Raw genomic sequence first — 15094 nt, forward strand, 5'->3', positions numbered from 1 at the left:
TAAGTAAGATTCAAGCTAAAACGCTGATGTACTTTTAAAAATATTGAATTTGTTATTGATTAGAGATCACAACTTGATGCTGAAAAACTTCATATTTCGATTTTTCTAAAGAAACACATGAACAAAGTTTATACTTTAACAGTTCTCAAATAGATTGCTTAGTATTTTTTTCCTCTGTCAGAAATATGGTAAGGAGATTTGGTTAATTCAGCTAAAATGGATATCCCAGGAACTCTAGCTGATGTACTTCTTTGTCTTTAAATTCAAACTAATGGTTTCCTACTCTGTGGGAAATAAATATACTTTATTTTGAACTGAATCTGTGTCTATATAATTGAAATTGTCATTATTTTTAAGTCTGATAAGTAGAGATGAGTTTTTCATTAGTATCGCGATACTTATTGTATCGTATAGTGGCTTGTGTATTGCGATAAGTATCATATCATGGCTTGTGTATCGTGATACGTGTCGTATTGTGACCTTGGTGTGTCGTCTCACCCCTAGTCAGCGAGGCTGTTGTCTTTTTACCAGTAACGAATTCCGATCCATTGGTTTATTGAATACAATAGTTTGTAAGGTGCTGTTCTTACCTTGAGATATTTATAAGTCTAAAAAATGTATTCTGTGTAGATTTTAAATGATAATATAATCCACAAAATGATCAAGTTGAGTCTTTCATCCCGACCATATTAATAAGACATCATCAATGTACCTAAGCTATAGAGAGATCCATGGTAAAAGATATTATCTTTATTGTAGATTAATTTCTCCTCCCAAAATCCCATGTACAAATTAGCATAATTGGGAGCAAGTGCTGCACCCATTGCTATACCCTTTATCTGGGAAAAATAGTGACCTTCAAACACAAAATAATTGGAATTTATCCACAAATCAAGTAAATTTATAATTAATTGAGAGGGTGAATTACCTCAGTGGGTGTGGAATTTAAATAGAAAGTGACATCATCAATGCCCCCTTTATGTGGGATGTTGGTGTACAAACTAGTGACATCAAGTGACACAAGAATACAGAGACGCGGGAACGAATTTCAAACCGGGGGTTCTGAAAATGAAAGGCGGGGGGCACCATCGGGCAATATTTAAATATATACAAAATTGTACTTTTGTGTGCATTTCATCATCAAAATATGCACAGACCAAGTGAGTTTTATAAGGAATAAGACACAGCGGCACAAAGTGAAAAAATCGGAAATACGAGTCTAAAAATATTTATGTAAGATTCAAAGCAATGAGACAACGTATTAACTACGCTGCAAATCAGCTGTTGAATAAATAAAATGCAATGACATATTAAACACTTGGCCTGTTTGTACTGTGCTTAGAAGTATTTTTTAACTAGTAAAATACAAATAAAGTACATTAATCTTCTTCTCTAAAATGCTTCCATTCTATTCAAACCGTTTAATAGGTATATTCATACATTTTAAAATGTGGTGCTCTCGTAACACAGATAAGACTTGAAAACATGTTACAGACACCCATGCTAATCGGGGAAAGTTCCGCCTTTTGTACATGCATTGTGTAGATGCAATTTTAAAGGCAGTGCACTATTGCTTGGCATTTGGTTGCAACCGTTACTTATTAATATTGTATTGGTAGATTTTTACATTTATTTCTGTTCTCTCTACCTGTCTATAAAGCTGTAATTAGCATTGTTTAACCATGGGCTGGATTAAATCAAGCTCAAATATTTTGTAGCTCTGCATTCCTTAATGAAAACTGATGGCTTTCCTCTCACTGTGAGGAGGATGTAGTCACTACACTACACACTGCTGATTTTGTAAAATACAGATATCCTGTCTGGATACACATGGCTTGTTAAACTTAACAAATAGCAAAAATGTACAATTAATAAAGAACTGACGAAGTATTAATTATCTTATGTGTTTGCATTAAAAGGGGCGTTATTTAAATTGCAATCCGGTGATACAGAGCAATAAACCTGTTAGCAATCGAGATAGTCATGTTGCTTTTATCTGTGAGTAATTCTTTAGAGTAAGTCAGTATTGCTGTAAATTGATTTGTTTAGATTTTATTTTTATTTTAATTGTTTCATCTAAGTAGTTGCACCCCCTCCCTCCTTTAAACATGTCTTGCATCCCTCCCTGCCATCCTTTTATATATGTCTTGCATTTCTTTTTTACATTTGGGAACTCCCCCATTACATTGTGGCCAATTACAAAATAGTCAATTCAAAATGTAAGAATCAGCAACGGTCAATGTAAAAACTATTTGCTACTGGAACCTAAAAATGAAACTGGCAGTTTGTCATGCTGTGGCAAGAAACACAGTTATACATCCATCAAAACAGACGTAAGCTTGCCTTGTTAATCTGCCTTCCTTAACAATTGAACATCTCTTCTGAATTCTAAAATGTCGCTTTTTACTTGAATCCATACTAAAAAAAAATTCCAAATACAGTACTAGTTGAGCCTACCAATGGGAATCATCATGCTTCACTGGCCTGGGCTGTTGCAGGAACAGTTATAAAAGGGCATAGTGAATAAAAAAAAAGAACACGACCGAGAAGACAGCACTACTAAAAATAGTTTAGAGTATGATTTCTTTGGTTGAATTTAATTCAATTAAAATAAGTGGCATACAGAACGTGGACTGGTCCTTACCAACTGTTTAAATGTGGTTCTGGAAATTGCAGAGATTCATTTGTAATGTTTTGCCATCCTGCATTGTTAAACACACAGTTATCATAGCGAAACCAACTGCTAGTCAAGACACATTTGCAAGTAAACGCTGTCTTTCAACACGACAGTGCTTGGTGCTGATACTATCAGTGATAGGTTGGAACAATGAACTTCACCCTCGCATAACAATGCTTAGTGCTAATTGGTTGAAACACTAAATGACAGCATGCACATGGCAATACTAATTGGGTGAAACAGTTGATTCATGATTTACTTGTAGGCAGTGCAAATGCTTATTCATAAACTAAAGTTAACAAGAATAGTTGCCGGTGCGGCTGCACCGCCACCGCACCCCTCCTTCAGCACAAATATTATCGGGGACCACCCTAATTTCATTAATACGGTTAAGAACATCACATGTATCAGAAACAAATGAAGGGAGTTTGCAGACAAAGGGTTGTAAATAAAAGTCTATATATTGACATAGTGGTTCAGTAAGTGAACCTATACCTGCGACAGTAGGTCTTCCGGGAGGATTAGTGTAATACGACAATTGCAGTAATGTTTAATAAGATTGTTAAGTGTGTACAATATGAATTGGCACAAGAAAGTACAGTTTCCTCTCTTGATACTGGTTGATGATGTTGATCACAAATGAACATTTCTGTACTGTGGGTGTTATCGAGTGATGAAAAAGAGACATTTTGTGTTTAAATTGAAAGTGATGGTTTCGAGGAGAGGAATGGGTCAAAGTTCAAGTATAGTTTCCTCTAGAGGAATGTGGCAAAGTGCCCGCCCCTGTGTGTATTTTATGTTGTATGTTGTGTGTTAATGTTGGTGTATAGTCATTGGTACACAAGATATAAACGGGTCTGTGTAACACGAGTGTTTAAAATGTATATTTGTATTTAGGCATGAGGATTGCACAGCACTTCACGTGCAAGTAAAAAGTAATAATATAAGAGCACGGGAAATTGCACTTTATTAATTCACATGCAGTTGTACCGCAACTCCAATTGAATGATTGATTAGCAATCGAGTCTCGGTACAGCTGCATAAAGCTGCATGTTTTCACTCAGTCTGGGTTGTGTGTTCAGTGAGTGGAGAACGGGATTGGAGACGGAGGTAATAATAATAATAATAGTTAAAAATATCAGCTCAGCCTGTTTGTTTAGTGTTAGTCTGTTTTGTTTGTCTCTTTAATTGGCGAATGTGCCGTGTCCTGTGTTTTTTGTTTGTCTTGCAACCTTTTATTTTCTGTCCGTCTGTTTATTATTAAATGCTGAGGGAGAACATTTGCTCAGCTTCACCAAACTCCCACCTCTCTTTTGTTTATTTCCTGGTACCTGTTTCTGGTCTGAGGTCCTCCACTCCAGTCGTCTTTGTGACAAGGAATTATCACCTTTTGACGTCTCTACTGTGGTATTATGCCTTTTTTTCTTTTTAGAATGGCTCAGGATGTAAATGTAGCCTTCATACATGTATTTTTATATATGTGTAAAGGGAACAGATTACCCTGGACTGGATGGCCAGACAGTTCATTCCAGGGTTAGATGGAAGTCGGTCATCTAGAAAGGTGGCGCAGCTACGATACCCTAAATCATCATCCCAGAAGGGAAACGACATTGCAACACGCGGATTGGAGAAGTGCTTGCACTAGTGAACCAAGGGGTCATGATTGACGGTACAAAAGGGGGTGTAGAGAAGTGATCTGTCCCTTGTTATGGTTAAACGCTAAACCAGAAGACCTGTATTGTAATCGTAAGTGTTTTGATTGTTTGTCTAAAAACTGTGTGTTTGTTGTTATTACATGGCTAACGCAGTCCGGAGCTGTCGCTAAAGGCCAGCACTAAACCCGGACAACACTGCACCTTGTTCACTGTAACAGCCTGGCTTTAGTGGTGACGTCAGACCAGAAAGGAACACACAGTACTGTGAGGTGATGTGGTGAATGAATGCACTGCTGCACGGTTTATTACAAAACAAAACGTCACGGTGGCCACACAAATAGACAGACAGACAGACAGACACAGTGGATGAACTGAAAAACAAGTGCTGTGCTGGAGCTTCTTGCGTGAAATAGCAATTGTTGTCTTATATATAAATCTCCTTTTTTCTTATCCATTCTCCACTTACCGAACACACAGCCCTGAGTGAGTAAAAACATTATGCTATTCAGTTATTCAATTGGAATCTCGGTACACCTGCATGTGAATTAAATTAGTTTCTATCCGAAAGCTGGCTGAAGATATCTTCTTGTAGGGAGTTTAGTTGTTTTTGTTTTTTATTCAATTGGAATTTTATTCAGTCCTGTACAATTATATCCATATATATATATATATATATATATATATATATATATATATATATATATATATATATATATATATATATATATATATGCAGTAATTTGCGCTGTGGCACCAAATTGAAGTAATACGGTGTGTATATATACTGTGTGTGTGTGTGTGTGTGTGTATGTATGTGTATGTGTGTGTGTGTGTATATATATATATATATATATATATATATATATATATATATATATATATATATATATATATATATGTGTGTGTGTGTGTGTGTGTGTGTGTGTGTGTGTGTGTGTGTGTGTGTGTATATATGGCAGGATTTGAGCCCTAACTAGTCATACTTTCATTCCAACTACATAACCGCTACTCTACTGTGACGGAAATATGAGTTCTGGTGATGAATCTTCTTCCCGACCTGTGAGGGCGCTAAAGAACGAGAGGAGAAGTATCTGGAAGGGCTGGCCTGACAGTTCGTTTCCGGGTCAGGGAAGTGGGTCAGCCTGGAAAAAAGCAAGACTCTGTTGTAAGACCGTATTGATTTGAAAGGTAAACGAGAGGCAGCTGCAACCATTTACCTAGATATCATGCAGGACTACATATAGGGGCCAGGGTAACGCTGATCTTTTCCATTGTTTGGGTAAGTGAGGAGAGAAGGACTGAGAGAGGAGCTTTCAGAGTGTATTACGTGTTGTGTGTTGTCTTTGTTTTTTTATAATTGTCTGTCTTTTACGCACCACTAGACAGTTAACGCACACCTCCGGAGCTGTCGCCACGTAAAGCACTATCCAGAGCACCACTGCACAGAGCACCTGCACGTTTGAATATCACCCAGGACTGGTGACCGTGCCTTTGTTTGTGTTTGAGACTGTACTGTGTTCTTCACCATCCCCGCGCTTTACACATTGTTGTGTACTGCCGGGGATTTATTATTTGACGGTCGCCAGACCTGGAAACAGCACAAATAAACACTTGTCCACTGAATCACTGTTGTCTGTTCATCACTCCTGCACCGCATCACCGCTACACCTGTTCCTCTTACCAACCACTTTGCCACAACTACACAGATTCACATCTTAACCCTTTCAACAGACTAGGGTACTATTTACAATTATCCTATCCAAACAGCAATACACTGTCTGAATATAGGTTGAACAAGTTTGCTATTCCCCATAATGTGTGAAAAAACGGCAAGTTATCAAAAGTGTCCAGGCATTTAAAGCGGTGGGGGCCAAGATTGCCCCAACTGTTTCTTCTAACTTATCTTGTATTTTTTATACAAATTAGAAAAAACAACTGGGGCAACCTTGTTCCCCATCAGTTTTACAGTTATGCCTATTTGCTTTGTGCTGGGCAAGTTTGCTTTCTTGAAACTTGGCTTGTGTTTTTGATATCTCTACTTTAAATGGGTGGGCACTTTTCTAATCTGTTTTTCTTTCGGATATTTATAAAAAAATATTTTTTTGCAGGCAAATGTTCAATTTTAAAAGAGAAATAAATCATTTAATATAAATTATATAGACGTCACAATAAGTGTGTTCCCTAGTATATTTCCATGTTGACAAAACTTGTTAATTGTCACTAAAATCAGAAGTTCTGTAATATACATATGCGTGGATAAAAGTGCCTGGGGTCTTCAAAAAAGTTTTTTGTTTTCTTTTTGCTTGCGATGCGTGCGACTAGTCCATTTTAAAATATCAGTAAATCGTTTGCGCGAGGAACTGGCGTTCCTTTCGATTACCCTTTTGTAATTTCTGTACTGTGTATATATTGATTTTGAATCTACAAAAGAACAGACAAAGGTGTAAACATGCACAATCATATTTTATTTTTGCATTAAGAAAATCAAATTTTTTGATAAATAATAAATTAAGAGATTCTTTTTTATTCTTATTAGTTTTTACTTGAAACTGGACTTTCTGTTTATAGAGGATAATTAGACAGATATGGCACATTCATTATGAAGTTTAAAACTGATTTTCAAGTTTTTAATCTAATCAGATTATCTTAATTATTTTGTATTTGTATAGTACATTATTTTGTAATATAGTGTTGTATTTCAGAGGTTGATACCCTATTGTGTTTAGTTGTCTAACTACTGTCCTATTTGAAATGTACTATTTGACCTACTACTAAATGCGTTAAGTAAATGCAGAGTGTGTGTCATTATAGATCTATGGCCAAAAGTTTTCCATCCCCTATAGAATGAACTGAGTTTGCTTCATAAAGTTGAATTATACCTGCTGAATAATGTTGACATATTTTATTACATACTGCTTTGTACTTTGCCGTATACGTAACGGAAAACTGACAAGAAATGTCAAAATATGGCATTTCAAAATCTAACATGAAATACTATTCTACTATTACGGTTTTCGGTAGACTTTTGCAATATAATCTTGCAGTTTCTTTCATTACAGGATGTAAAGAAAAGATCTAAATTATGTTCACGTATTTATTTTTTTAAATGACTGTTTAAACTTTTGGCCATAGGTGTAGAGTGATGAGACCTCCAGTACATTATAGAGAAGTTCTATTGAAGCCTATCGTCAGTGATATATCTAGGAGATGGTGTAAGGTTGTAGTAAATCAAGTAGTAAACAAACCCTTTAAATTGTGCTTAGGAAAAACAATAAACACAGTTTACAATTAGATCAGTTACACATTTTAATAAATATGTAGTTTACATTAGAGCAGCTAAATGCAGATGTTATAAGCCAACTCCAGTATACTCTTTGATAATCACTTTAACACTGATAAATCCCCACAGGCAATCAGCTAGTGTCTTATGGATCTAAAGGATACAATGTATTATCACAGCTGTATAAGTGTTGCATTCATACCAGAGGAAGGGTATCCAATCAGTGTGCTAGATATCAACAGCACTGCTATAATCAAGGCTCTGTTAGTATGAAAGAGAATGTGTAACCTCTGTAAAAGTGACATCAGTACAGTCTCTACAGACACGCTCTTCTGATGTGTCTTAAGCGGTTGGTTCCCTGGCATTAGCTAAATAAGCCAACATTCATATTAATTACATTTAGGGGCAACAGAAAAAGTTGAATGTTTATTTTCCTGTGACCTTTTTTGTATGCACTCCATTCAGTGGCCTGAAACATTCCAATATTGAAATAAACCATTAAATATCTCAGCTAAATATGAAGCCTACAAACCATTCCCTTAACAAGAGAGCATTTGTAAAACGTATTACAAAATTTCTAGCATCCAATATTGTACAGTAAAACCTGTGTAACCTGGGAACAGAAAATTCTGCTGAATAATAGTGTCCTGGCTTACAGACGTAGCTATTATGAAATCTAATACTGTATCTAGAAAAAATGTATACATGACTAACATGGTATGATATAATTCCCATTTTATATTTCATTTCTATAGTATATTATTTTTTAAGTATGAATTATCAAACACGCTGTATAAGAGCAATTTTGATGCTCTCTTTATAAAACGACCTGCGTTACCTAATGCGAGGTCTACAACACTTGAATGAATGTGTTTTTATACCATCTTTTCATATTTAGAACATTTTTATTAATTATTTTCAATGTGACTTCGAGGGCCCTTTTCCCATCAAATGTTTTTTTGTATTCTTCTCAGGCTTAAATAATATAATATAACATTTAGGAGCAAAAATACAGAAGAGCAAACCAAAGCTGGAAGCTAAAATTGCAAATATTTCTACAGCAACTGTGTACTTCCCAGGTGAACTGATGTAAGCTGGGATGAAAGTGATCCAAACAGCACAGAATATGAGCATGCTAAATGTAATGTATTTAGCTTCATTAAAGTTATCTGGTAGGTTACGAGCCAGAAAAGCGAGCACAAAGCACATGGCAGCAAGAAACCCAATATACCCTAACACAGCATAAAATGCTGCTGCAGATCCCAGGTCACACTCTAAAATTATTCTGTCTTTGTAAGAGTTCGTGTTTTTGTTTGGAAACGGAGGGGATGTTATTAACCAAATAGTGCAAATTAAGGCCTGAATGAATGTGAATGCAAAAAGAGTTAGCCGCTGCTGGACGGGCCCAAACCATTTCATTATATTATTACCAGGAAGTGTAGATCTAAACGCCATTAACACAACTATTGTTTTCCCCAGAACACAAGAGATGCACAGGACAAATGTGATCCCAAAGGCAGTGTGGCGCAACATACAGGACCACTCAGAGGGCTGGCCAATGAAAGTAAGTGCACAAAGGAAACACAGTGCTAATGAAAACAGAAGGAGGAAACTGAGTTCAGAGTTATTAGCTTTAACAATGGGAGTATCTCTGAATCGAAAGAAAACAATAGCTATAGTAGTAGTTAAACAAGCCCCAATCAATGAAAGAATCATTAGCAACATCCCCATGATTTCTCCAAATGACAGGAATTCAATGGCTTTTAAGATGCATTGGTTTCTTTGGTTATTCGACCTGTATTCCAGATGGCACTTCATACAATCAAGAGAATCTGCAAGAAAAATAAATTAAAAAATCAATTAATACCATGTTGTAAAATCTGCCTTTACACCTGAACATGTGATTATTATTATTATTATTATTATTATTATTATTATTATTATTATTACATTTAAGTACAGATCCTCACTGATGCAATGACAGGTTAGTGAGTGTTTTATTTGTCCAGTGCTCCTTCTTAACCTACCTGTCTGATTGCTGATTTCCCCTTCAGCACATGGTATGCAATCAAAGCAACAAACAGGCTTTCCTTTCTGAACAGCCTTCCGAGTCCCTGGAGGACAGCTCTCACTGCACACTGATTTAGGCGCCTTGAAAACAATTACAATGTATTACATTATGTCAACATACTCAATAGATTCAATAATCAAGACATTGGGCTGTATATATTAAAGATGTTCATATCATGGGGTTTACAAGCTCAGGTGTGTCTCACCTTGTAAAACCAGGAATGGATCAAATTGCTATGCAATGTGAATATTTATTTCCATCCATGGAAAGTTCAACAAAGAATATAGAGAAAAAAAAATACTTCAGTCAAGAGGACATTATTGTCCTGGTTTAAGGAAATTGAACAAAAAAAAAAAAGTTGTATTTGATTTTGTCTTTCCCTGTTAACAGTAGTGAATTTCTGCCTACACATACAGTAGTATAAGTCTGAGACACATACGATAGATCTGTAGACCTGTTTGTCCGTAACCTAAATTAAACACAGGTATTGTGGAAAAAGGTGTTTACAAACCAAAAAATTATACATGTAGTCCATTAACTGGAATATGTTTTATGTTTATAAAAAAAAAAATGGCTAAAGTTATATTGAAATGTTGGTGATATTGAGAATGTATCACGATTTTTTATTTATTTATTTTTTTTGTATGATTGTAAAAGCACTCAAAACTAACCAGACCATGTTTTTTCCCTGCTGGTGATGAATATAGTAAAGGCAGGCAATCACTGCTTATAAACTGTGTTTTATTCTCTAAGGCTGTCATTCACCTTGTCCTACCTTGTGTCTGTATTGTGCACTTAGATTTCTACACCTATCTATTAACATTAAACAATATTGATAAAGTTAAAATATTATTAGGTAGACATTACCTTATCCTGACCACCTGCCCAAACAATACTGACATTATTCATAGTAAACTGTTGTCCTTCTGGTAAAGATGCTTCGTAGAGACCAACTGTAACAAATTGTGTGATGTTCTCCTTACTGAGTTGCCAGTTAACTAATGCATATCTTGCAGCTGAATCCCCATTCTCATCAAAATAAACATTCACTCCATTCTTGGTAGTGAAATTAACCTTTTTCAGATAATGTACCACCTAAAAAAGACAAGATGTTAGCACAATGATTTACACTGGAATGTAATTCCTAATAGTATAAAACATAGTGGCCTACCTGCCATGGTTCAATCTTCTTCTTATTTGCACATGTCTTACCAGCAAAAGGTCCCTGGCCACTTTTGCATGTTAACAGATCGTGTAGTGAATGGGCTACAGCATACACAGCTTTATAGACATCATTGGCATTTGCTAGATCAGTTACATCGGTGTACTGATTCTTTATCTCTGCTAAATTCTCAGACCCTGTACATGGATTAACTGATGCAGTCTTGTCTTGGGTAGTCAGAGTGCAGCTGAAAACAGATTCCCAAAAATCTTTTAAGCCTGTATTTCCAGGGGTGTCAGATGGACGGACGTTCAGTAAAAACTCCTCCAAGCCTGTAATTACTGCATTAGCGACTGCGAAGCCCAATGCCCCACCCAGAACTCTGAAACTTTCTCCTACTTCAAAGCTTTGGTCAGAAATCCAAGATTCAGTGCCTATCCACTGAAAACCAGTAACATTCTGAAGCAACAGTTCTTTAAGCAGCACTTCAAGATCTATGTAAGAAGTGAAAGCTACAATAACCTTTGAAGATGACTTTTTTATAACATCTACAGTTTTAATTATTTTTTCTCTTGGATATGTTCTGTAAATAGCCTCTGAATATTCGATGCAAACCCCCTCCTCTTGGGCTGCTTTCACAAAGGTAGCCATTCCTGAGTTCCCATAGTCGTCATCATTTCTAATAGCCCCAATCCAAGTCCATCCAAAATGCTTCACAAGCTGTGCCAGGGCTCTGCTTTGATAATAATCACTTGGTATGGTTCTGAAAAACGAAGGGTACTTATTCCTGTTACTCAAACATTCACAGGTTGCAAAGTGACTAATCTGGAATTAAAATAAATAAATAAATAAATAAATATTATTCAAGAATAAAAGAAAATGTATCTGTATAGAAAACAAATAATAGAAAATGAAGTAGAGTTATTTTATGTACCAGATATTTTACTTTTCTTTGAACCCAGATTCTGTATTTAAGCACGTTGAAAACTTAGTCAGTATAATCTTAACCGTGACATATCAAAGCTATTACCCCTAATAACTAAATATTCTAATTTAAATAATTTGATGTTATAATATTTCACTGTTTTTTCAAAGCTGTTATCACATCATACTCATTTACATAAAAGATTTACATTTACACCTCCAGCAAAGATACAGATGTCATCAAGTAAGTTTATGCTACTAAGGCAACATATACTGTAACATACTGGACATAAGATCGCACATATGAAAAGAAAGGTACATTTAAAAATATTTGTTCTATAACTGTCATGAATAAATCTTTAATATGGTACTATATACTTATTTTGAAAAAGGTTCATAAAATATAAAGTGTTTCTCACCACTGGTATGTTAAAAGCTCTTAGTGTTGTCGCAATTCCTATAGCTGGTGAAGAACTAGCTGGTCCTATTATAGCATGGGCAGTAGATGGTTTGGTACAGGACTGGTTAGAGTACATATTTTCTTCCTGTTCATTCACTAAAGCCATCCCTGCCCTTACAGCCATAGGTATGGAACTACAATCATCATATATCTTATAACCCAGTGATATATCAGGGAGTATATCTGTCCTGTTGTTTATTTCTTCAGTTGCAAAGATAAGAGTTTGAGCAAATTTGAATTCTCTGAAATTTAAACTGAGGAAAAATACACAGATTAATTATACAGATAAAAACTAAATAAATAAACCCTCCCCATTTAACAGAGCCATTGGCTCCAATCCAAACCGTTCCTTCCAGACTTACACTGGCCCTTTAAGCTTCTTATAGTGATAATGTAGTGAAAATATGAATCTCATGCAGGAATGAAATCAGTGAATATGATACTAGTCATGCCTATTACTGTTGAAAATAATAATAATAATAATACCCCCATCCCCCTGGTAATTCTGCACTGCTGGTAATTGGATAACATTTTGTGAACAAAAAGAAATCAACAACAGCACTGAAACACATTTTTAAAAAAAAGTTAAAGGTGCACGGTTCACTGATATAATCAAATATTGGACAACTACTGTGTGTTTACCTATTACCGGATGTATACCTGCAAATTATTTATCCGTTTACAATACATTAATACCATTGTGGCTTCTACTTATTCATCTGGTCATAGACTATAAATAATAATGTGATACATGTTATTGGTTCTGTAATGTAAATGCCATTTGGTCATAGTGTATGATTTTGTGATAAGCACATGTATTGAATACTGCAGCTACATTATCATTTCAGTTTAATTACACCATGCAACACATTTTTTTTTTTTTTTTTGTTCCTGGGTAGTAGGTGTTATTTCCTAATTGCTTATGCCTCAAAAGTATAGAAAATGGCTATTATTCCCCACAAACTTTGCTTTTGTGACCAGGACAGTGATATTTCAAAATATCACTATTTCCAATGGGAAAACAGGCAAATATATGTCTTTTCGTTCACATAAAGTCAGAAAAAAACAACATATGAATCCAAATTAACATGTATTTATACTAAAGTAATACAAAAATGACTACAAAAGATTTAGAAGTGAGTAGTTTTTCGAGATTTACAATTATACTGTAAATTTACAGTATAATCGTAAATCTCGAAAAACTACTCACTTCTAAATCTTTTGTAGTCATTTCTTTTGTAGTCAGGAACAAAAATTGTGTTACATAGTGTTATTAATGCAGCTGTATTTCCCTGTTCTGTGTTTGATAAACCTTTTTTTCTTCTGAAAATACATAAACATGAAAGTGCTTTAGCATAGAAAATTAGGAAAGCCATAGGCCTATAAATAACAATATTTAAAACTATTTAAGTTTTTTTTTTCTTTTTCTTTAATTTTGTTTTGTTTTGTAGATTTCACTTACTTTTTGCATTTCCGTGGTTCAGGCTCTCCTTTAAAGGCAGGTTTGGCATCTATAAGGTTATAGTGTAATTGAAAGACTCCTCCAATTGTAATGTCTCCATCCTTTGAAAACTGAGGCAATTCTGGTCTGCCTCGCAAACTGCAAACAGGCACATCTTCCCTTGTTAAAAGGGCAGTTAATATTACTGCCATGAGTAGCATTTCAAAATTGCTTTTCTTATCAAAGTAAAAATAGGACAATTTCTTGGGGATATATATACTGTAGTGTAATTTTAATCATGTGATGAAATGAGTAGAAGTTTCTTACTCCCACGAAAACAGTAATTCTCAAGGTGTAAATCTGCCTAGGGAAAAAGAACAGCTGTGTAGTAATCATCTAGACCTAAGCCACTGTGAATCTCATGACTTAGCAATTACAAAGTGCTGTTTATTTATTTATTTATGTATTTATTTAATTATTTAAATACCTTTGGCAGACATGATGTATGTTAATTCTAAATACAGTATCACTGGCAAGTAACCTTGTAAATATAGTATCACATGAACAAAAATGTTTGTTTTATATGCATTGTAATTACAAAGGCCTAGGACTTTTCAGTTGTGTTGAAAATGTGTAACCTATATGTTTAAGTCAAATAACAGGGGTTTAAGGGTCATGCACTATGAAAATAAATGCAATTTAAGAGGAATGCAAGGCTGAAAATAAGACTCCTATTTCTTAGCCGTTTCACCCATTTCAGCTTTTAAATATTTGCTTGATTATCCTTAATTTATAGGTAACAAGTTCAGGTGTGTCTTATTAAACTCATAGTAAAACCAAAAATGGCTCAACTGCTTTGCAATGGGAGTTTTATTTCCATCCCTGTAATGGAAAAATATGTAATTATGTAAAGTTCTATTGTAGCATACTTATTTAACTTTGATAATTGTATAAATTAATTGCAATGTATAAGGTCAGTGGATGCAACTCAGCTGGTTTGGATACTGACATAATTTTAGTTCCAGAGGACGTACATTTTGTATTCTTGAATAAGGGGCCAGTACTGTAGAGGATGAACTGGAATGAGATAAGAACAGCTTCCAGAGAGAGGTATACTTTTCAAGATCTGTATTTCATTCAGTTGAGTAGGTTTTATTTGCTTGACATGCCAAGAAAATAACTGATTGATACAAATGTGTAGTAAAGCCTGATGATCACAGGTTAATACTGTGGCGAACCTCGGTTCCCTCAAGCAGGGTCTTCTCACAGGCGGAGGTGAGACATGAACCCAGGACCTCTTGCTTTGAAGCATAGTGCTGGTACTGCTGTACTCAAGCGCTATAAACAGTCTTGAAGCCCAGGTGTTAAACCTGGACAAAGAAAATAAAACCAAATCAATATGGGTCAGAATAACAGACAAAATT

The 15094-nt window shown here is 35.1% G+C and overlaps 1 protein-coding gene across 1 annotated transcript; it reads right to left on the minus strand.

Annotated features, from left to right (window-relative positions):
• Positions 1-8530: 8530 nt before the first annotated feature.
• Positions 8531-13891, minus strand: LOC121326494 (extracellular calcium-sensing receptor-like). The gene is made up of 6 exons (XM_041269778.1): positions 13692-13891; positions 12189-12483; positions 10855-11670; positions 10551-10778; positions 9640-9763; positions 8531-9444 (listed from the first exon to the last, which is right to left on the minus strand). The coding sequence occupies exons 1-6, from the start codon at positions 13889-13891 to the stop codon at positions 8531-8533; spliced, it is 2577 nt and encodes an 858-aa protein (XP_041125712.1).
• Positions 13892-15094: the final 1203 nt, after the last annotated feature.

This window comes from Polyodon spathula, chromosome 14 (assembly GCF_017654505.1).
Source record: "Polyodon spathula isolate WHYD16114869_AA chromosome 14, ASM1765450v1, whole genome shotgun sequence".
Taxonomy (NCBI): Eukaryota; Metazoa; Chordata; class Actinopteri; order Acipenseriformes; family Polyodontidae; genus Polyodon; species Polyodon spathula.

Excerpts from the sequence above, each read along its gene's own strand:
- LOC121326494 (XM_041269778.1), bottom strand. The coding sequence starts at position 13,891 with ATGCTACTCATGGCAGTAATATTAACTGCCCTTTTAACAAGGGAAGAT. Across the intron at positions 11,671-12,188 it reads GAGCTTTTAACATACCAGTG|ATTAGTCACTTTGCAACCTG; the intron begins GTGAGAAACACT and ends TTTTAATTCCAG. Across the intron at positions 10,779-10,854 it reads AGAAGATTGAACCATGGCAG|GTGGTACATTATCTGAAAAA; the intron begins GTAGGCCACTAT and ends TGTCTTTTTTAG.